The following is a 22,565-nucleotide window of genomic DNA, read 5'->3' as shown; positions in this document are numbered from 1 at the left end:
TTAAAAATAGATGGTTCCTTTCTTTAAGCACGTGGGAGGCTCCACCCCCAGAGTTTCTGACCTAGTATGTCTGGGACCGCCCAGAATGTGGGGGTCTAACAAGATCCCAGGTGTTGCTGGTGCTGCTGGCCCCGACCGCACTTTGAGAATCATCGCTGGAGGTTAGAGACTCCAAGTTTGGCAGAGTTCCCAGGTGTTTCTACATGTTCCTTTTACCTGAGGTTCCTGTTTGGGGTTTACCTAACATTTTGCCACCTTCAGGTGAGAGCAGCAGCTGTCAGCTAAACAGACAAGCCACCCTGTTCAAATCCAAAGAGTCGCGAGAGGCGATCAGAAGGGCAGGAAGCAATCCAGAAGACGTGTGATGGGGTCTCGGCCGTGGGAAAGAAGGCAGGCTATGTGACCAGTAATTCAGAGACTGTGGAACTTTAGAGCAGAGACACCTTTGTAAGAGTCTCTCTGCACCTCCCTTTTCTCCCGTGTGAGAGAGCTGGGGAGACGGGAGCCCCCTTAGACCACACAGCCACTGTTACATGTTTCCTTCTCGTCATCTTCAACGCCACACTGCCCATGAGCAGGCCGGAATTCAGTGTTCAGATCCCGCCCGCTTGCGTATTTGTGTGACATGCGCTCCATGCAGAGAAGCCAGAACCTCTGTGAAGAAGACTAGGTTTTCAGTTCTGTGGTTCTGTCTTCACACCCCTGTGAAAGTTCCCTTAAAACGTCCGTGATCACTATTGCAATGGCAATAGTGGAGGAGGCCCTGTGTCCTAAACCTATTACAGCCGTGCCGTGAGGAGGGCAAGTTACATTCCCATGTTACAGTTGAGAAAGCCTGGGCTCAGAGAGGCAGAGTCACCTGCCTGGAGCCACCCAGCAAGGAGGGGGCAACACAAAACATTTTATCCACGCCTCTTAAGCCTGTAGAGTTGGCCTTATTGCCCATTTCACAGATGAAGCAACAGTCTCAGAGAAGAGCTGCTCAGTTGGTAACAGGTGGATTTAAGTCTTGATTACACGACGATGGGAACACGGGGTTACCACTGCTTCCGGGAGCTCGACTCCTAGTCAGCGGCCGTCTTATAAATGACACGCCCCGAGAAGGTATGCCGAGAGGGAGCTGAGGGTCCCATGGTGGCGCCCGGCGCTTTGCAAGCACTCACTGAACGTTGGCTTTTTCCATTTCTGACTCCTTCCATAAAGTTTAAAAGTTGGACGGAAAACGCGAGGGATCAAAACCCAAGGAGTGAACTTACACAACGAAACACGAATCTCTATCCCTCTTCCCTGTCCTTCCTCCTGCACTAGTTGCCATTCTTTGTGATGAAACGTCCTTGGTCTGCAAGTAGTCTTCTACGACTTGGAGACTGAGGGGACCTCTATGATGGGGACGGAGACGCTGTCCCGGGCCGAGGCCTGGGCGGGATGTCTTCTACGATGAAGACGCCTCCAGCAGACCCGGCCTTTGCTGTCCCGCCTCAGGGCTCCTCCTGGAACATGCTACCACTATCTCGGCTTCTCTATCTTAGTGGCCATTCAAACCTCATTCCTCCCGGAAGTCTTATCTCTGTGCACAGAGCACTGGTCATCTTGGCCTCTCCCAAGCTGCAATTTATATTCTGGGAGCGGTTACTGGGTCCACCTCAATCTCATACACACACCCCTGCAACCGCCCATTTAACCTAACTCAGTCCTAGCACTGGACAGTTTGTCTCCTCATTTCCCCGTATCTCCAGCATTTCGCACATAGATCTTACTACTTTGGGACGGATGCATACACAGCCTGGGGCTGTGTCTTTTGGAGGGGGCAGGTGTTGTTTCCTCTCCAACACTAGGGTTCAGGACGGCTGCAGCACATCTTATCTGGCTCTATCCCCAGGGTCGTCTAGGACACGGTCTTGGTAAATAGCGAATCAACATTCTTTAAAAGCCTGCATTTCCTGGGCCTGTTCACACGTTGAATCAAGTAACTCCCCAAATATTCTGACGTGGAGAAGGTTTTCCTGCTGGAGGTTAGTGCACGGCAAATGAGGTGAGCCCACCTTCTCCCCGAATGGCCCCTGTGGGCCTGTTCCGGACCCTCTGCCAGAAGACATTCTGGATGTGGGAGGCTCCCAGGTGCTTGAGAACGGGACCAACCTGATGGTGACTTCCTGCAAACTGTCCTTTCGGGTGCCTTTAAAATCCTCGGGGAGGGGCGCCTGGGTGGCGCAGTCGGTTAAGCGTCCGACTTCAGCCAGGTCACAATCTCACGGTCCGTGAGTTCGAGCCCCGCGTCAGGCTCTGGGCTGATGGCTCAGAGCCTGGAGCCTGTTTCCGATTCTGTGTCTCCCTCTCTCGTTGCCCCTCCCCCGTTCATGCTCTGTGTCTCTCTGTCCCAAAAATAAATAAACGTTGAAAAAAAAAAAAAAAAGTAAAATCCTCGGGGACATCTGTGACCCCCTCCTTCCCTACCCGTACTCACCCCTCAGCACAGCCTGCTCCAGCCAGAGCCCCTACCTGTAGCACTGTATCCCCATCACTCTGGGATCACTGTGGTGTGTCTGTCAGGAAATGACCAGGGCGGGGCACTCACCACCGGACTCAGTTTTGCCGTGGATCTGACTCAGCTCCAGTGGCGAGCGGCAGACGAGCGGAGCTTTGCTGTTGGAGCGGGGTGGCTGAGACGACACAAGAAGTCTCAGGCTCAATTCTGCGCTGTGGACCGTCACCTATTAGCAAGGAGGTCCTCGGCGGCTACGTAACCTGCTCGGTGAGCACAGCGGACTCCATACCTGTCCTTTTAGGTGTCATAACAGGCGCTGACTCAGTCCAAAGCAGAAGCAACGGTATTCAAGGATCAGGATCCACACAACCTTCGACTCGGGATCAGGTCACTGTGCCCTCGCTCAGCAGCCTGACCCCGAGGCCACGTGGTCCTTTAAGACCAGAGCCCATGGAGTCTCGTGCTCTGTCCGTGGGAGAGGAGAGGCCCGTGGGCGGCACCTAACACACTTGGGGCACCGCTGTCTGAGCCAGGCCAGGTGCTTTGCCCATCCGTTTTGCTAATGAGCGGATCCTCCACTGCTGGGATGGCTTCACACCTCGGAGGCATTGGAGGACGAGCCTCTGGAGTGTGGGCTTCTGGGGAAAGTCTGCCCGCCTCCAGGCAGCTGCCCTCCAAGCACGGTCCCCGGGATCTTTACAGAAGGTCTGTGAGGTCAGCATTATTATTTCCACAATGGAAACCATCGTTCACTGTTTTCACTCTCATCTTCTCACAAGTGCACAGCGGAATTCTCCAGAAGTTTCATGCACGGTGCTGCGGCAGGCTGAACGAAGCAGCAGACACGAGAATCCAGCTGCCTTCCGCTAAATTAAGCCAGGCTTTAAAGACATTGGCAAACATGTGAAACAACGCCACTCTTCTCACTAAATGTTTACGTCTTTAAAAATATTATTTTCCATAGAAATACGTGCACTAAGCTAGCACATAGCGGGTTTATTGTTATAATTGTTTAAAACATATTTTTAAAATAGCTATTGGGGGTTATGTGCAGCTTTAACTTCTAATACGATAAATATTAATAATCTGTATTACCAAAGTTTGGGTCCTCAAATTTTAAGAATAGTCTTGAGACCAAAATGTCTGAGCATCATTACTGTGTGGTTCAGTGAGCCTTTTCTGTTTGGGCCAGATGGGAAAGAGTTCAGGCTTTGCTGGCCCCACAGCCACGGCCTCTGGTACATCTACTCCCCTCTACTGCGGATGCGGCCACCAAACACATGGGCTTGGCGGTGTTCCAGCAAGACATTACTTAGCGACACTGCAACTCCAATTTATATAATTGAAGTCTCACAAAGTGTTACCGACTTTTATGACCTTGTTGATTTTATACACTTTTAAAAGTGTAAGTGTGAAAGCAATTCCGTAACTCCTTAGCTTAGAGGAGGCCGTGGGCCAGAGCTCACCCGTGGCCTGTAGTTTTCCAGCCCCCGCTTTCCTGACACAGGGCCCCCGAAACCTTCGCAACTTCGTGAGGGATAGGAGTGTCCTTTGTTCTAATGAGGTGACCCCGGGTGGGTTCCTGGAGGGGTCTGGTCAAAAGAAAAGTCCAGCCATGATCAGAAGTTTCAAATTTCCACCCCCTGCCCATCCTCTTGAGAAGAGAGAGAGGCTGGAAGCAGTTAGTAATTGATCATGCCTACATGATGAAACCTCCGTAAGAGTCGCACACGCGTGAGGTTTGGGGAGCTTCCGGGTTGGTGAACACGCCCATGCGCCGGGGGGGGGGGTGACACACCCCAAGTCCACAAGGGACGGAAGCTCCTGTGCCCGGGACCCTCCCAGACCCCGCCCTCTGTATCTCTGCATCTGGCTGTTCACCTGCACCCTTCGGCACACCCCTTAACACACCGATGAAAAGAGTTTCCCTGAGCTCGGGGGGCCACTCTGGCAAATGAACCGGACCCAAGGAGGGGAATGTGGGCAGCTCGTGTTGGCAGCTGACTGTCAAGAGGCAGAAGGGACTACCTGCACCCAGTGCTGTCATGGGGACAGTCTTACAGGACTGAGCCCTTGGTCCTCGGGATGTGACAGCTCCAGAAAGATGGCGTCAGAATCGAGTTAAGCGGTAGGACACCCAGCTGATGCTGCAGAGAGTTGCCTGTCGTGGGGAAAACCCCCCATCTGGGCCATGGGAGGCGGGAAGCAAGAGCGGACTACTTAGGGCCTGAGGCACCATGGTCAGAGCGCTGGCTTTTACTCCAAGGGACAGATGTCGCTGGCTGTTCTGAGCAGAGGACGGTGTATTTGTCTCCTGCTTTAACAGGACCCCTAAGGCAGGACGCAGACTGTGAGGGGCAGGGGGGAAGCAGGGAGACCAGCGTGCATGCTATTGCCCTGGTTCTGCCCAGAGAGGACTCTGGCTCTGGGAAGTCTGGCTCTGACCTGGCTCTGACCTGGCTCTGACTCTGGCTCTGACCTGGGAAGGCGGGGAGTGTCTGCCTGTAGCTCAACCTCAAAAAACAGAGCTGACCCTCAGGTCTTCTGACCTGGGCACCTGGGAGACTGGAGCTGCATTTCACGGAGAGGAAGGCTGAATGAGGGAGCTGGTTCCCACTCGTCATCGCTCACACGTAGAAAGAGGTGACAGAGCACAGAAGACACGTTAAGTTTCGATGTATTTTTTCTGACTATTGAACTGTAAAGAATTACCAAGATGCCAAAGAGTCTTCCCAATGGTCACCTTTGAGGGCGGTGCAGCGCTCCGTTTGATTCTTCACCCTAAATCACGACCATTCCCTCATTGACCATTAAGACTGCTTTCCTTTCAATTAACAATATTATAGACAACCCTATAATGAGTACCTTTGTGCCAATGGATCTTTGTGGGGTTTTTCGAGGGACTGATTCTCAGGAACGGATTTACGTACGAGGTGAAAGAGTGAAGACACAGAAGTCTTGAGACACACTGAACTGTTTCCAGGAAGGTGGTGGCGGTACAGTATTTGGGGGCCAGCCAGAACTCAGAGTGTAGCCATTCCACCACCAATTAGACCGTGGAGGACACGAGCATTTTATCCATACTTTCTAATAAAAGGGCCAAAGACGTTTCTAACTTTTAAAAATTTTGCATGTACTTGATTATGGTTAAGGTTGGTTAAAAGTTTCTTGGTTTCTTTGAAAGGATTGTTCGGGTCCCTTGCCTATTTATTTACTAAAGTTCTAATATTTAGGAAAATAAATTAGGGAAACTCTACCGAAAAAAAATTTGTGTTCCTTTTGTAAAAAAGCAAAAAGAAGCATTTGGCATGTGAATAAATATAATGTATTCTGCTGATTTATTAATTTAAAGGCCACCACCTTGATTAAAACCATTTTGTAGAGTACAGCACCGCTGGACGGGGTAGTGCTGTAGTCACAAACAAGAACACACCTTCCAGATCCTTCTCCTGAGTGGCAAGCATACCTTGGTCCCAACACGCCTTGCTGATGGCACGTCTGGGCGCTCCCAAGTGCCAGCACAGGACAAAGGGGCTTGTCCAGGGGACACTGGCCTGCATGTTGGAGGAATGCCAGAATGTCTATGAGCAGTTCTGGAACCTGTGGCCCATCGAGGGAGGGGCTCCCAGATGATGTCTCTCCAGCTGCTCGGGAAGCAGGGAGCACCTTGCCATGGGGGCTGCACCGGGCGACCTCTGAGGGCTGTTTCAGTCTGAGAACCTAAGCTTGTGAGGATTCAACGCTTTCCTGCCTCCCAGTCTTTGCTGGCACCGGTCCGTTCGGACCCCATCTCAGGCTGCTGACATCTTACCTCCTCAAGGACTGCTTTAAACACCATCTCCAAGACGGGATCTTCCCCAGCCAGCCCCACCCTGTCCAAACCCCTTCAAGCACCTGTCACTGAATGTCTGTGTTTCTCCCTCACTAGACTTGGAGGGTAGGCCATGGGCGTATTCATTACTCGTCCTCACCCAGCACCTGATAGGACTTCTCTTGGGAAGCCGTTGTTGAACTGCATGGCCCCTCACAGAAACCTAGCAGTTAGGAGAACTGTCTCAGTAATCAGGCGTCCCAGTGTAATGCCGCCATCACTGCTACTCGCTGTGCCTCGGTTTCCTCATGGGGTTGATGTGAAGATTGGATCTGGATTGGAGAAAGTCCTCCAATCTTTGTCTCAAAGTCACTGAGCAGCTGGATGTGCTGTTTTCTGTTCCGGAAGCAAAGCCGTGAGAGATCCTCTCTGGGCTTGAGGAAGATCTTCTCAAAGACACGTAGCAGGAGAGAATGCCATAAGGTCCCCAGGAGCGGGGAGGTGGGAACCAAGTGCTGGCGCTGGGGTGGGGGGTGGGGGTCCTGAGTAGGGAGAGGGATAGGTGGGCAGGTAGTGGGTGCTTCCCAAAAGAACCAACATCCGAGCTGTCTTAACAAGTGGCTGGAATTTCAGCAGGTGGAAATGGGGGCAAAAGGGCAGTCGGACAGTCAGAATGACATGAGCATGGGGCAAGTAAACCATGGGAAGCATTTGGGGGCTGGCCAGCAGTCCTACTTGGCTGGTGCTCCAGGACAGTGGGGCTGGAAGGAGTGGCGGGACACTATGGCTGAAAATAGCGGTGAGAGGTGACTGCGAGCGGGGAGCCAGGGGTCGGGGAGCCAGGCTGGTCCCTGGATGCAGCTGTGCTTGAGGGCGGACTGTGGGGAGGAAGGGTGGTCAGGTCGCACCTGGGGGAGGGGGGGGGGCGGCAGGGCAGGGTGGGGACGGAGGCAAGGGTCTGTGAACTCTTCAGGGCAGGACTGCCAGGTCAGAGGACAGGAAGGGCCGGCGGGAGGTTGGCGAAATCCCTCCGCCCTGACCAGGCCACAGACGTAGCTGCAGATTATTTTATCCCCGAAGCCTTTGGCGTCATTCCCGCCCCCCCGCCCCGATTCATCACCTCTCTGGGCGCGGGGGCGGCTCCCCTCCGGACTGAGACCTGGCAGGGCAGGGAGGGGAGGTTTCCTGTAAGTCACCCCGGCCGCGGCCCCCCCGCAAAGTGAGGCGAGGGCGGCCAAGAGGGGCCGGTTCCGGCATGATGGGCTGGAGCCGGGTCCCCGGGTTCGCCTCGCGGACCTCCTTGGCGCCGCCGCTTCCCGGCGCGTCCCCGCGAGGCCCGGAGCGCGCGGGCGGGCTGAGCGCAGGCCCGCAACACCCGCGCGTTGGACAGGACCGCGGCGGCGGCCGTGCAGCCGTCTGCGCTCACTACAGACCATCGGACCCCCGGGTCCGTGGGTTACCCGTCGATGAAGCCGGCACACAATAAGCATTTGTGGAACGAGTGAGCCGTCCCATCTACCTGCACAAGACTGCAAACTCCGCGAGAGAAGCCGTAGCCTGAGCCTGCGAGTCTCGGGGAGGCGCGGGCGCCCGCAGCAGGGAGCCCACCGCCCACCCAGACCTGGACGCCGGCAGTCGGAGGCTCAGAGCTCCAACGGATTCCGAGGCCGGCAGCCGCGAGGAGAGGGTGGGGCCTTCCTGGAGACGCGCGCTGGGTGGCTTCCGGGTCGCGCCTCCGCGCGTCACCGCGAGGTCAGCCAGGCGATTGGCCAGCGGAGCCGGCAGGGGGCGGGACGGGGACCGGGGGGCGTGGTCACTCGGGGGCGGGGCCCCGGGCCGTATTGCGCGGTTGCGCACTGCTGCCGCTGCTGTCGTCGCGGCGCGAGGAGGGTCGCGATGGCTGGTCCCGCGTGGATCTCCAAGGTGAGCGCCGGGCGGGCGGCGGGCGGCGGGCCGGGCGGGAACGGTGCGGGCGCCGGGGCCGCGGACGGTGTGGGCAGCCTTGCGCCCGGACGGTCGCACCTGAGGCGGGGCCGGCCAAGGTCACGGCGGGGCCCGGGTGCCCCCGCGAGCGCCGCGCCGGGGCCGGGCTGGGCCTGGCATCGAGCCCGGGGAGGCTCGAGCGCGGCCGGCGGGGCCGGGGTGTGGGCGCGGGGCTCGCGGGAGCACGCGGTGCTCCCTTCGGAGGGCGCGGGGCTCCTGCACGCGGGAGTCCCCGTCCGAGCCCCCCGCCGCTGATGTTGGGGAGAAAGCCGCGACCTCGAGAGCTGTGGTGCCCTTGGCAGCTCGGGGCCGGGGCCGGGGCCGGAGCCGGAGCCGGAGCCGGGAGGGGCTTCAGGGGCTCCCCGCAGTTCCCCGGTTCCCCGGCGGAGCCAGCCTGCGTCTGCGGATGCTGCCGCTCAAGGTCACGCGGGAGTCGGTGTCGGAGCTGCGGGCAGCCGCAGGGGCCTCGCTGCCTCGTTCCCCGCCGCCTACACCAGAGTCTTAGGTTCGAATTCGGGCCGTGCCGCTGATTGGCTGTATGACCTTGAGCAGATGACTTAACGCCCCTGGTCGTGTGTGCACCCACCCATCTGTGAAACACCTATGCTTGCTCCCCGAGTTGTGGAGGTTAAATGGTGTGAAAGCAGCAGCACACAGATCTGAAGCTTTCAGCTCGCCCTCGCCAGCAGACGGCGGTTCTGCTTGGTTAGCCTCTTCAGACCTGGGCTTGTGTGTGACGGTGACTGTTAGGCCACACTTGCTCCAGAGGTGGAGTGGCTTTCGTGCCCCTGTCGCCCCACTTACCACCGGGTTCACCATGCATGCCTTCAGACGGTAGACTGAGCAGCCCACCTGGTGAGGGATGTGCGGGTAAGTGCGCTTTGCCCAGAGTGTGGGGCCCAGCGTGATAGAAGATGTTCCCCTCTGACGTCGACTGGCTGTGAGGCCTTTGACCTCTGTGCCGCCCGCTTCTCCCCTTGGGGGTTGGACCGACGCCCCGGGATGTGGGAGACGCTGAGCTAGGGTGGCTTCAATCAGAGCAGTTCCTTTATTGGGGTTCCATTCAAGTTTTTATTTGAAAAAAGTGATTTCAACTTGAATTGTTTTTTTTTTCCTAAAAAAGGCTCGATTTTGAGAAAATACTAGGTTTCTAAAGACCTTTCTGGTTCTAACATGCTATGATTACAACAAGCCAGTTCCCTGCAGCAGACACTTACTGAGAGAGTACCAGCCATGCGCCCCACACTGTACTTGTATGTCTGAGTTGGGCAGGAAGGTGACAGGAGGTGAGGGGCTGTGACAGGAGAAGGACCGGAGGTCCCGGCCTCAGGCTCCTTATCTGCAAAGGGCCACTGACACCTCTCTCCAGGTTCTGTAGAAACTAACATGTAGATTGTAAAGTACAAGCCAGCCTGTGCTCGAAAAAATCTTGCTTAGAGTTCTGGGTCATTTTAATGACTTGGACGATTCCTGCCTTATTCTAAGATCACATAGGACAGATGACAGACGCCGACCGGACTGGTTGCAAGTATTAGAGGCGTTTGCGGGGTGAGAACTTGGCCGACAGACAGGTGATTGAAGCAGGCTTTTGTTTCTCCAAAAAATATTCATTGAGCACCTGCTGTGAGCCCCCAGCTGCCCTGGGCCCTGGGGATCCCCAGGTGCTTGTGGATCCACATCTGAAGCTGGGTCTTGGTCACGGAGATGGGAGGGGGGCCTGTTCCGGATGGATGTCCTTCCCCTCTTTCTGGGGTGGGGAGGGGTGGGGAGGGGAAGCACTCGGGCAGATCTGTCTTCCAGCAGCCATCTGTCCGCGGGTGAATCATGTTCCAGGATTAACATTTTTGCCAGTGGTTTTGGCATTGAGTGCTCTTTGGATCTGGCCCCATCTTGTATTTTCAGTGCAGGCAGATGACCGTGGACGCCGGGTGGGAGAATACCGCTCGTTCATACCTTCTTGGCTGTTGGTTGGCATCTCGTTAGTAGATACCAGTATCACAGCAAAGGTTCGGGCCTCCTGGGAAGTGACCCCAAAAGGAAACACTAAGATAGGACGTAACAGATGTGTCTTCACTTATGTATCCAGCGTGAAAAAAAGTTACCTTGAAAACTTCTAACGGCTTTTGGTAGCTTTGGTTGATGTACTCAATTTCTTTGATTGTATTCTGTTTATGCTAATGTAGTAGGACTTTGTCCCAGTGTTCAGTGACTGAGTTATTAAAGTTCAAAATGACCTTTTAAAGTTTCTGTTTCTGGTGTCTAAGAGTGTTAAGTGGAAAACAGTACACCAGTGGTACCATCTTGGGCTAGTGGGGTTGGTAGGTGACTTTTCTTTTTTTTGTGTCCCTTTCCCGGCAATTAACAGTAATGACCATGTTACCTGTGTTGTGAGAAAAAATAAGTAACTTATTTAAAATCTTCATTCTGTATGACCCAAGTATCAAGTCAACTTTGTTAGATTTTTTTGTTATTATAAAGAGTAAATACTAAATATTCATGCGAGAAGCATAGGCATAATGTGTAATTAAAGGGGCACTGGCCTGGGAGTCAGGAGACCTGAATTCTGGTCTCTGGTCACTCTGTGGCCTTAGGCAAATCCTGACCCTTTAGACACCAATGACTCCACCTGTGTGATGAGTGACTGGGCTCTGGAGTTTTTAAGGACTCCTCCAGCTCTAAAATTAGTGATTATGTGGTACCCCCACCTTGAAGCAGTAGTCGAGAATGTTGACATAAAACCTTCCAGATCAGGGGCGCCTGGGTGGCGCAGTCGGTTAAGCGTCCGACTTCAGCCAGGTCACGATCTCGCGGTCCGTGAGTTCGAGCCCCGCGTCGGGCTCTGGGCTGATGGCTCAGAGCCTGGAGCCTGTTTCCGATTCTGTGTCTCCCTCTCTCTCTGCCCCTCCCCCGTTCATGCTCTGTCTCTCTCTGTCCCAAAAATAAATAAACGTTGAAAAAAAAAAAAAATTAAAAAAAAAAAACAACCTTCCAGATCATCTGAGAAAAATCCAGTGTTTGAGTTAAAAAGGTATATAGTCTCATTCCACCTTGAACACTTTTTGACAACTCATATGCCTCAAATCCACGTTGAAAGGATTCAGTACTTAAATTTTCAAAGCGAAGGTAAACTGAACACTTAGGTTTTCCGATCTGAGGTAGCTTGTCACATTGAGCTGATACACGAGAAGACTACTCCTCAGAAGTTCCTGAATATACGCGTGCAAACTTGTAACATTGTCAGCCCTGGGAAATGGCCTGGTCTGTGCCTCTCGCTCCGAGTGGTTTCGTTCTGTGAGTGACGTTTCTTTGTTGATGTTGGCGTAGGTCTCTCGGCTGCTGGGGGCGCTGCACAACCAGAAACAGGTGACCCGAGGGTTCGCTGGTGGTGTGAGTACGATTACATCTTTCGTTTTTTCCTTTTAGAAGTTTCTCAAGAAAGGTGCTCTAACATGTTTATCATACGGTCTCTTGTCTCTGTTTACTTCAAATTAAGGAAAATTTGCCATACTTCTCCTGGATACTTAAAGCACTGGCTCACACGCACGAATGCATCAGGCCACTTGCACATTTAAAAGAATTACATCACAGCTGGCTTCGTAAGCCTGTCACGTTAGTATCTTAAAGGAGTCTTGTTAAAAATTGAAATGGCCCTTGAACCTGTTACTTTATTTCACAATCTCATTGTTGTAAGACGGGTTTTTTTTTCAAAACTAGTCCAAGTTGAGAGAAAATTGTTGAGAAGCTTCAAAACCTGCTTTGCATCTCTATTTTGTGGGCTTCCCTGAACACGGTACATGGTCCACTAACGAGGAGCAGCTCACACGTCTGTGAGCCCCGTGGGCCCACGCTCCCCTCCTCGGCCTTCAGAGAGGATCGCGTTAGTGGATCATCCATTTCTCATTAAATCTGCCGCTTTAGAATCCCCGGCGTTAGAACTCGGCGCTTTAAAGGCTGATACCACGTTTTTAGAGCCTTCTAAGACTGTGGGTCAGGGAGTTCCTATTTGGTTTTATTTTACCCCCTGCTACAGACTCTGATTTGGATTTCACAATTCCTGTTCTCCCATATCACGTCTTACTCTGTGAGGGTTCATGAGGTCCTCGTACCTTTTCGCTCCGGTCGCTCTCTGGTCCGTGGAAGAGATGGGGATTTCTTCTGGTGGCCTGGCGACACTTATTGTTACATGTTGGGAGAACAGGAACAAGAAGCCAGAAGGTTCTTTTGGCTCTGCGTGTGCAGAAGACACAGAATGAGGCTTGCACTCCTAGCTCACGGACAGCCAAGCTGGCATTTCACACGTTTTCTGAAAGCTAGTGAGAAGATCATTGCTCTCCGCTATGATTTATTTTCAGGCCGTCCACGTGTAAAAAATATTAGCCTGGTGGGGAGGGGTTTATATTTGAAAGAAACAAGAAGAGGAACTAAGTTTTTAGAAGATTTCTTCACTAACACAGAAAAACTGGGAAACCGTCCACGCGCTCAGTGGGTTGCAGTGGAAGGCGGAAGAGGAGGGAAACTCGAATCAGTGGTTTGAAACAAGGTAGCACAGACGACTAGACCTGGAACGGACCGGGGACCGTCGCCCGGGCCAGACCCCCAGGCAAGAGAAAGGCCCCACCTAATGACATGTAGGGTCTCCAAACAGGGAGAGAGGGTCTGAATATTACCTTAACTCGTTGAAATCCTGTCATCATTTCCCTTTTATTTCTGTGTTTGAAATGCTGGCTTGATTGTTCGAAGCCTTTGAAAAAATAAACCACTGGCGTCACATTACAGACACTCGTGTCCTTCCGCGTCTAACTCAGACTTTGCCGGTATGAGCACGTGTGCTGTTTTTACAGGTGACAGACAAGCTGCGCTGAGCTCAGTTAGGTGACATTTGTCCTCGAGGAGCCGGCTTCACAGAGGAGCTCAGAGAAGCGGGGATCCGCTTGTGACCGGAAGTCTGATTTTCTCTGAGTTCCGAAACAGACCCCAGCAGTGTTCTGGAAATGTGTCTGAAGTGTTTTTAAGACCGAGCAAACTGTGTGAGAAACCTAACTTTCCAGGATCCCAGTGGAGAGGAGAGCGGTTGCCTTCCTGAGAAACTCTCTGAATTTCAGCGAGAGAACATGGTTGAAATTTTTGTTCTCTCTGCTTTCACAGACTTGAATGAATTGGGCTTTTTGTAGCTTGTCTGGAAAAAAAAAATACGAATTAGGAGGTCTACTCTGTGATTTATTTTTGTTTTCTGTAGAGCATCACCGCAGTTTTTTTAAAGCCTCCGAACTCAGGTAAAGAGTAGAATTGAGTCTCTTGACTCTTGCCTCCGTTCCGGTGAGCTCTTGGGAGGCACCCCTATTTTCTTGAAGGCCTTTGGGTCTTCTTGAGACACCACCCCCCCCCCCCCCCCGGCCCCCGTAAGCCGATTTCTTTGTCGGGGATTTTCCAGACCGTCAAAAATTGATTCTTCCTGTCTTCTCTGGCGATCTCTTCCACTCAGGTTCAGACGGTAACTTTAATTCCCGGGGATGGCATCGGCCCAGAGATCTCGGCAGCCGTTATGAAGATTTTTGATGCTGCCAAGGTAAGTGCACTTGAAAACGACCTTTGGTAATGCTCGCAGAAAACTTGTCTTAGCCGGCCGGAGTCCGTGGCCTCGGGATCAGCCGTCCCATCTGGCGACGCGGGAAGGCGTGTGGCCATCGCCACAACACCGACGTCAGCAGCATTCGTGCTGGGGACGGCAAGCCCGTGCGCCGGCTCCGCCGTCTGCCAAGAGGCCAGTGTCGAGCGGCCGTGCGCGTGGGTCCCTGAGCCCTGCCAGGCCACCTGTCTCCTCAGTATGTGCCCTCCCGCCGAGAAGAATAGAACTGATTTTGCAAAACACTGTGTAGGAGATTTTCAGAGGTGAAAACGAATTTCTGATGTGGTGTCACCATCCTGCATGAGGTGTGATTATTCTAGCAGCCCAGCCTTCCGCGCAGGTAGATATTTTAAAATGCTTTCGTTCGGGGGTAGGGGACGTTGGGCTTTATTCGACACGATGCTCAGTTAGGGCAGTTACAGCTGCCAGGTGCTGTCACGTGCAGGGGGAGGACGGGGGCAGGTCTGAACCGTCCATACCCTGCTCCCCAAAGCACGCCCCCCACAGGGGAGATGGAGCTCGCCTGGTGGCGGAGTCCCCAAGGAACTGCACGGTTCCCCCATTTGCTGTGTGCGGTCCAAGCCAGTGGCGAGGCGCACACGAGCCCAGGACCGTGTCTAACTTTAGAGCACCGTCACCACCCAAAAGAAACCCTGGGCTCATTAGCAGTCACTGCCCGTCCCCCACCGTCCGCCCCCTCCCCTCCCACGGCCGGCCCCAGGTGGCTACCCGGCTACTTTCTGCCCCTACGTGTGCCTCTTCTGGACATTTCGCAGGAATAGAATCTCATGCCGTCTTCTGTTGGCTTCCTTCACTCAGCACAAGGACCGCTAGGTTCGTCCGCGTGTCGGGACCGTGTCGTGTTTCCGCCGACCATGTTTCTCGGCTCCTTGCGATATTCTAATTTTAGCCGCATTAAGAGTAGTGAAAACACATAAGTGGGCAGGTGTCGGTGAGGTGTGGACCGGACAGGGCAGCACGGAGAATAACCTCTCTTCCCGCGTGTCAGGAACTTTCCGGACCTTTATTGTACGTTTCCACCAGCTGCACCGGCAGGTGAAGCAGTTTGTAACCAGTGTCGTGTGAGTCCCACTCTGCAGCTTCCTGTGCTCTGTGCCGCCTCTAGGCGCCCATTCAGTGGGAGGAGCGGAATGTCACCGCCATCCAGGGACCCGGAGGAAAGTGGATGATCCCTCCAGAAGCCAAAGAGTCCATGGATAAGAACAAGATGGGCTTGAAAGGTAGTGGATCCGATGGCGACTGTGGCTTTCTGCTACAGCGGTTACATTTTTGAAAGTTTATGCATGTAAGCGAAATACGGCCTGACCGTGTTCAAGTGAAGCCACCCTTTTTTTTGAAGCAATTTACTTATTACTTCCTTTTCCAAATTTTTTTGCCGGAGTACAGCCGACACAACACGATACTGGTTTCAGGCGCGCATCGTAGTGACGCCTTCTCCACGTTATGTTGTCACCACACGAAGCAACTTACAGTGACATGCCGTGGTTTTCATCTGGGGACGTATTTCTCCCCAGTAAAAACACGAAGGTGTTACTGGCCAGTGTCAGATGAAAGTACGTGTTTATCTTCACCTGGGTTTATCTTGTGCATACTTCTCATGTGTTCGGTGCTGTTCTAATTAGCATGCGCTTCAGGTCATGGTTCAAAACACTGGCGTGTGCCAGACGCCGTTCGGCCCAGGCTTTCAGTCCAGACAGGTCCAAGTCGCGATCTCTTGTCTGCCACTGACCGCCGGGAGGCTCCGGCAAGTTTCTTTCTCTTGGTTGTGGTTTTCCTGCTCACTTTTAACTGACAGCAAGGGCGATGTCACCTCCCGGATGGTGGCGAGGGTCATACACTGGAGCCTGGTCCCCCACCAGCGGGTGCACAGTGATGTTCCCGAAAACTTCCGTGCGGATCTTCCTCCTTCACCGGAGCAGAGGGTAAAGCTAGAGACAGATGCCTTCTCCGGAGTAGCCCGGGGGAGTTAGCAGGTGACCCTTGCTCGTTGGGCCCTTTGTTCGTGGGCACGCACGTTAGACCGACCGCACGGCTACTTCTCCCCCGAAGGAAGGACCCTAGCTGAGCTGCGACCGAAAAGTAAAACAAAGGAAAACTGGAATTTCCAGTAATCGTGAGGTACTTGTGTTTAGAAGGAAGAAGGTGTGCCCGCTGGCTCGGTTCGTGGAGCGTGCGACTCTTGATCTCAGGGTTGTGGGTCCGGGCCCCGTGTTCCGTGTGGAGATTACTTGGAAATGAATTCTTAAAAAAAAAAAAAAAAAAAAAAGAACAAAAAGAAGAAACACCCCCGAACGTGCCCTGTTGTCATGCGGGTTCTCTTCTTTATCACAGGCCCTTTAAAGACCCCAATAGCAGCTGGTCACCCATCTATGAATTTATTGCTGCGTAAGACCTTTGACCTTTATGCAAACGTGCGGCCGTGTGTGTCCATCGAGGGCTATAAAACCCCTTACACCGACGTAAACATTGTCACCATCCGAGAGAACACAGAAGGAGAATACAGTGGCATTGAGCATGTGGTATGTTCCTTCCACACTTAAATTCTTTTTTTTTTTTTTTTTAATTTTTTTTTTTTTTCCAACGTTTATTTATTTTTGGGACAGAGAGACACAGAGCATGAACGGGGGAGGGGCAACGAGAGAGGGAGACACAGAATTGGAAACAGGCTCCAGGCTCTGAGCCATCAGCCCAGAGCCCGACGCGGGGCTCGAACTCCCGGACCGCGAGATCGTGACCTGGCTGAAGTCGGACGCTTAACCGACTGCGCCACCCAGGCGCCCCCACACTTAAATTCTTACTGGGGTCGCTCTCTGTGCTCTTGGGACAGTTGTTCAGACCCCCAGTTGTTGAGAACACCCGGCAGAGACGGCTCGCCTTGACCCCCAGGAGGCGAGGGCAGTTGCCTTGGCCCCGCCTTGCCTGGCAGCAGGTGGGGGGGCGGGGGGTGTCCTCTGTTTCAGGTTACAGTCCTCGGCTTCACAGGCGGGGCCTGGGGCCTGGGGCCATCTCTGCACCTGTTTTCCTCATCTGTGCAGTGGGCCTTATTCTCCCTACCTCGTAGGGCCGGGGTCGATGTTATCGGCCCCGGCGACACCCCACGTGCACGACGCGAGCCGTGGCAGCTGGCACTGTGTGAGCACATCCCCAGTGGCGGTGCCCCCTCGCTGCCAGCGGCCTAGTGCGGCCGTTCCGGTGAGGCAGGACCCCCTCTCCCTCAGATCGTGGATGGGGTTGTGCAGAGTATCAAGCTCATCACCGAGGAGGCCAGCCGGCGCATCGCCGAGTTCGCCTTTGCGTACGCCCGCAACAATCATCGCAGCAACGTCACGGCCGTGCACAAGGCCAACATCATGTGAGTCCTGGGCCAGGCAGAGCCCCGCTCGCTGTGGGCAGGGAGCAGAGGCCCGGCTCTCCTTCCTTCTCCCGGTTATGGAGCAGATTGGGGGCAGGAGCTCAGGATCCGGGGTATAAGGCGGGCCTGAGAACTGTCAGAGACGCTGGAGACGGGCTCCCCAGACACTGTGGCTGTTCCGCCGAGGCTGCGAGTCACAGGGCAGGGGCGCTGATGTCCAGGCAGAACCGGGAGCGTTTCTGCGGTGACCACCGAGTGCCGGGGGGTTCCCTCGGCTTCCCCTCACGGGCGAGCCCCTCCCCCACTCCGCCTAAGGCCAGGCGGGTGTGTGCAGAAGCAGTTTCCCCAGGGCGGACGGGGAGGTGTTGAGCATGTATGATAGTAAAACCAACTAAATGATCCGATGAGTTAGTCTTTTAAAGCAATTTTAACACTTTATGAATACACATTTCTTAATTCTTGCTAGACAAGACTGTTAAAAGATAATAGTCTTTATTATGACCAAACTATTTTATATTTGTATCCTTTTGTGCTTCCGGAAACATCCCCAGACATTTTCAGTTTGTGTCTTATTAACTGCCTGAAAAACAATTTTACTGTAATTGAAATCGGACATCTGGGCTTCTGGAACTAACGTTTGTTGACCTTCTTTGATCTGATCCGTTTTCTTTCTGCAAGTCTTTCCTTCAACAGTTTTTATTTAATTAAATGCAGGCGGATGTCAGATGGGCTTTTTCTGCAAAAATGCAGGGAAGTTGCTGAAAACTGTAAAGATATTAAATTTAACGAGATGTACCTTGATACGGTGTGTCTGAACGTAAGTACACCCGCTTCCTTGCCTGCTGCCTTCTGCGGTGCGTCCCGTGCGCGGGCTGTGGCTTTGATCGCTAAACACACCGACGCATTCCTCGTAGATGGTCCAAGACCCGTCCCAGTTTGATGTTCTCGTTATGCCGAATTTGTATGGAGACATCCTCAGGTGAGTCTGACTACGCCTTTTCCGCCTATCGTTTATTTATAAATGTCCTGAAGTAAACGTGGCTTACAGAGTTTCGATCAGGTGCCATGAACTACAGCGTGTGTTATACGGGTCCTCGTGATTCAGGCGGCCGTGTCAGCGATTACACATTGGGAGGGTCACTTGTTTCTTTGCCAAATCGGCTCTGGGCTGTTGTTCCCTAATGATTAGTCCCTTTTCCCGTTTTGAGATGTTTTATTGGTTGAGTGATTTCAGCGTGTTGTCATGTATAGCCACCTAGCGAGTGGTCATTTGTTCAGAATTTTTGTGACACTTGACACAATTTCAGACTTACAGAAAGGTTGCCGGAAGGTACAGGGACTTCTGTGTGCCGGCACCCACAGCCCCCAGGTGCTGACGTTTGACCACACCGACGTTATGGTTCCCCGGCTGCCCTCGCTGCCCGCCCCCCCACAAAGTTGGCCGTCACTCCTACGTTCCTAGCTCCTTCACTTGGGCCTTAGGAGTTTCAACACATTGCTCACAGAAGTGCTAAACCTAGAGGGACAACAACTAACTTTTGACTAAAAGTCATTGCTAAGTTCTTTTATCCCATTATATCATTTAATCCTGACAATTCCATAGCATAGATTTTGCCTCCGTTTTATAAATAAGGCAGCTGAGGCTCAGAGAACCTTAAGTAACTAGCTGGAAGTTTCGGGAAGCCTCGATTTAGACCCCAAAGTGTCCAGCCCCAACGACTGGGCCCCCCTCCAAGTGGGTCCTGCAGGAGGGGCTGGAGGTACGGCAGCGGTGGTCTGTCTTTGAAAAATACCACGTTTGTTTCCCCCTGAGTCTCACTCGTGATGTGGTGGAGGATTTGGTGGAAGAGGGTGAGCAGGAGAAAGGGCCTTTTGGTTGGCGTTGTGTGCGCATAAGCTTGTTTCTTTGCGTATGTACTTCTCCGCTTGGACGCGTGGCCGTCACCGTGGGCGGGACCACCACAGCCATCATCGTATTGGTGCTCGGGTCACCCCATCCTGGCCGGTGCGGGTCCCTGTGAGCTGTGTTGTGTCCTCTGGACGCGGCCCACCATTTGCTTTCCGGTGCAGCAGGATGCCGCGGACTTATCCTGGATCTCTCACTGTGGTCCGGGATTGGCCATTTCTCCGAGGAACCCCGTGCCCTTTGGTGGAGGGTGGTAGTTAAAAACCAAAGTCTGGGTGCTGGGTGAGAAGCTTCACTTTTCAGAACACCCTCAAAATGCTTTTCCGCCCCCAGTGACCTGTGCGCGGGATTGATTGGCGGCCTTGGTGTGACACCAAGTGGCAACATTGGAGCCAACGGGGTCGCCATCTTCGAGTCGGTAAGACCCTGGTGAGGCCTGAGGCGGGACTCACCCGCACAGCCCGGGAGCCCCTGGCAGGTTGGCTGTGTAAATAGGTTCCAAGTGATGGGTTTTCCCTGTTGTCAAAAGAAACTGACGCTTTGTGTAGGTTTGTCATGTGAGCCTGGTTTATTCATTCACTTCCCTCTTTATTTTGTGTCCGTGTTATTTATTGGGCGTCCTCCCTCAGAGCATCTTCCCGAAAGTTGGGCATGATGGTTAGTCCCTACGTTTGCACTTTCTCCCCCTTACTTTGGCTCTTTTTCTGACACTTGCCTTTTCAGACCCGCGTCTGCTGAATGGGCACGGTAGCCATTCAGCGATTCCCCTCGTCGGTGAGGAAAGGTGGCCGGGCCCTGTGTCCCCAGGGGAGTGCTGTCTGCGGGGGCCCCCCCTGACTATGCTTCCATTCCCATGGGCAGGTTCACGGCACCGCCCCGGACATCGCGGGCAAGGACATGGCCAACCCCACGGCCCTCCTGCTCAGCGCCGTGATGATGCTGCGCCACATGGGGCTCTCCGACCACGCCGCCAGGGTCGAGGCTGCGTGTTTTGCCACAATTAAGGATGGGAAGGTATCGGCGGTCGTCCGTGCTTGGGCCGTGTCAGACGCGTCCCCCCGCGTTGTGTCTGCTGCCTGTGCGTTTTCCGTGGGGGGAGCCGCGTGTCAGGTCGGGGAAGGGTTGGGAAGTGCTGACGCGGAGACACCCGGGCAGAAGAGCCATGGCCTGGGAGCCACAGTCAGTTAGGCCTCGGGTCCCGTGGTCAGTGTACGATCTGGGTCAAGTCAGCTCATTTTTCTAGACAGCGTTTCCTCCCCAACATAACCAAGTGTTTTCCCACGTGTACTGTAGGGATAGAGGGGACATTTTGGAAAGCCTCCCTGCCTCCTTTTGTCGCGACCCTGTTGTGTCCTCCTCAGGGTGCCCTGAGCGCTAACCTGGGCCTTGGTCCTCTGGGGTGGGGGCCTCCCTGTCCAGCGGGCGCCAGATTGGCTGGGCCCACATCCCCCTGGGGGCTTTCTGGAAAAGCCTCCTGGCTTTGTTTAGGGTGTGGATCCATTTTATCTTGGCTGTTTTTCTTTTCTCAGAGCTTAACAAAAGATCTAGGAGGCAATGCCAAGTGCTCAGACTTCACGGAGGAAATCTGTCGTCGAGTTCGAGATTTGGATTGAAACTCCTGCGCGTGGAGCCCGCGTCCATCACGCGCACATGCGGTTTGCTTCTTTCCTGACAGTACATTTCTAGATCGGCCTTTTCTCAACCAGATCTCTGTGGAGGGTGCAGGGACGTGCTGGGCCTGCTCTCCGAGGACTTTTCCTGAGGGCCCGTTTTATTGATGACGTGTCTGTCCGGTGTGCGTCTTCTGTAAGCTCTCAGTGGACTCTATCATTGGCCATGTTAATCATTTTACACTTCAGTTAAAACGGTTTTTCCTCAGCTGTAAATACGATACAGGATTAATAAGAGAAAACATCTAACTTTTTAAAGAAAACCCTGTTTTCCTTGGTTTATGAAAAACATAATAGGAATAAGATGGAATATTGGCAGGATAGCACAAGAGGACATTCTCATAAAGCTACACGGCCACAGGAGAGGGTTCCGGGAAGTTCAGGCCACCGCCCACCAGTGAATGCGGCGTTATCTCTTAGTGCTGTGGGAGGTAGATAGGGAGGTGAATTACTGAGTATGAACAAAGACCTCGAATCCAAGAAATCCATACGAGATGTAGACGTAGGTAGAGTGTGGGATAGGAAGACGCACGGGCGTCTGTGTGGATGATTCGGTTTCTCCAGATGTACTCTTCGTAGCGGGAACTTTAATGGCGCGGAGGGGACTTCCTTTCACTGGATGTGCGAGGCGCTGGGTCGGCCATGGGAGCCTGTGGCGTGAGCCTCGCTCGGCCCGGAGCGACCTGAAGGCCTGACCACGAATATTTCGGCCCCCAGTTAACTGGGGATGCTGGCCATTACTTTCCTATCTCAGTGGCTGCCCCTCCCCTTCCCCAAAGCACCGAATCACTGCCACCCACCCCAGCGCTGGTGAGAGAGGAACCCGCAGTGGGGGCTGGGCGCAGCTGTGACCCTGCCCTCCCCCCCCCCCCCCCCCCCCCGCCCCCAGCAGCACGTTGTCCTTTACGGCAGACACGCAGTCGCTATTTTCACGAACAGACTGCCCTTCGTGTGGCACCGCAGGCCCGGGGGCTTCGCAGAGAGCACCCAGATCACAGGGGTTTCTTAGCAAATCTCACTGACTGGGTGCTTTTTTAGGCTCGTAACCAGACCCGAGTCTTAGGTGTCTTTTACTTTGTTTAAGCCGCAGCTTCCTCTTTTCTGTTGCATTGTGCTAATTACCAGTGACCCTCGGGTTCGCCCTAATAAAGAATTCCAGAACTGCCTGGAGTGTACCCTTTCTCCACCTGTTTCCTGGTGAGCCGCCAGAGGCCATCTCGGCTCCAGGCATTTGGGGCGAAGGGGGGGGATGGCGGTGACACTCCGGCACAAGCCGGCGCGTTCTCACAAAGCCCCCCCGGGTGCCGTCCTGCCCGACGGTCTCACGCCTGTGGCACGCTGTCCCCCGGGTTAAACACCCACGCCTCTCGGGACTAGTCCCGCCCGCTCAACTGACAAGAAAAGTCAGGGGCTCGCCGGCAATTCTGTTGAATAGTTTAATATTCAAATTTCGCTCTCCGTACAATCACGTAGGCAGCTGCAGTTTTATCAAGCATCAGATCAGTCGGCAGGTGCGAGTCACGGGACGGCCTGGTGCCCGAGCGGCAGCGCCCGCTAGATCCAGGGCAAGCCGGCCGTCAGGAGGCGCTGACCGGGCTTTCCTGCCCACGCGGAGCGGTTGGGCCGCCCTCCCCCTGTGCACGGCCTGCGCCCCGGCCCGGCTGCTGCAGCCCTTGAATCCTCCTGGCGCTCGGGCCGGGACCCGTGTCCC

At 54.0% G+C, this 22,565-nt stretch overlaps 1 protein-coding gene across 3 annotated transcripts; it reads left to right on the top strand.

Moving 5' to 3' along the window:
* The first annotated feature begins 8,106 nt into the window (after positions 1-8,106).
* Positions 8,107-22,019, top strand: IDH3A (isocitrate dehydrogenase (NAD(+)) 3 catalytic subunit alpha). Of its 3 annotated transcripts, XM_045448532.1 has the most exons (12): positions 8,167-8,219; positions 11,604-11,666; positions 13,121-13,222; positions 13,762-13,845; positions 15,032-15,146; positions 16,258-16,445; positions 17,145-17,278; positions 17,993-18,095; positions 18,193-18,257; positions 19,518-19,602; positions 20,046-20,198; positions 20,714-22,019. In XM_045448532.1, the coding sequence occupies exons 4-12, from the start codon at positions 13,822-13,824 to the stop codon at positions 20,795-20,797; spliced, it is 951 nt and encodes a 316-aa protein (XP_045304488.1). In that variant the 5' UTR covers positions 8,167-8,219; positions 11,604-11,666; positions 13,121-13,222; positions 13,762-13,821; the 3' UTR covers positions 20,798-22,019. The 3 variants fall into 3 exon arrangements, with proteins under 3 accessions (XP_045304486.1, XP_045304487.1, XP_045304488.1); XM_045448530.1 differs by lacking the exon at positions 13,121-13,222 and having other exon boundaries at positions 8,107-8,219; XM_045448531.1 differs by lacking the exon at positions 13,121-13,222 and having other exon boundaries at positions 8,121-8,219; positions 11,604-11,642.
* Positions 22,020-22,565: the final 546 nt, after the last annotated feature.

Source organism: Leopardus geoffroyi, chromosome B3, assembly GCF_018350155.1.
Source record: "Leopardus geoffroyi isolate Oge1 chromosome B3, O.geoffroyi_Oge1_pat1.0, whole genome shotgun sequence".
NCBI lineage: Eukaryota > Metazoa > Chordata > Mammalia > Carnivora > Felidae > Leopardus > Leopardus geoffroyi.
Note: the sequence above shows the minus strand (reverse complement) of the source record. Positions and strands in the feature narration are given on the sequence as shown.

Coding starts and splice junctions, on each gene's coding strand:
- IDH3A (XM_045448530.1), top strand. CDS start 8,193: ATGGCTGGTCCCGCGTGGATCTCCAAG. Junction 8,220..11,603: donor GTCCCGCGTGGATCTCCAAG/GTGAGCGCCGGG, acceptor ATGTTGGCGTAG/GTCTCTCGGCTGCTGGGGGC. Junction 17,279..17,992: donor GTGCACAAGGCCAACATCAT/GTGAGTCCTGGG, acceptor AATTAAATGCAG/GCGGATGTCAGATGGGCTTT.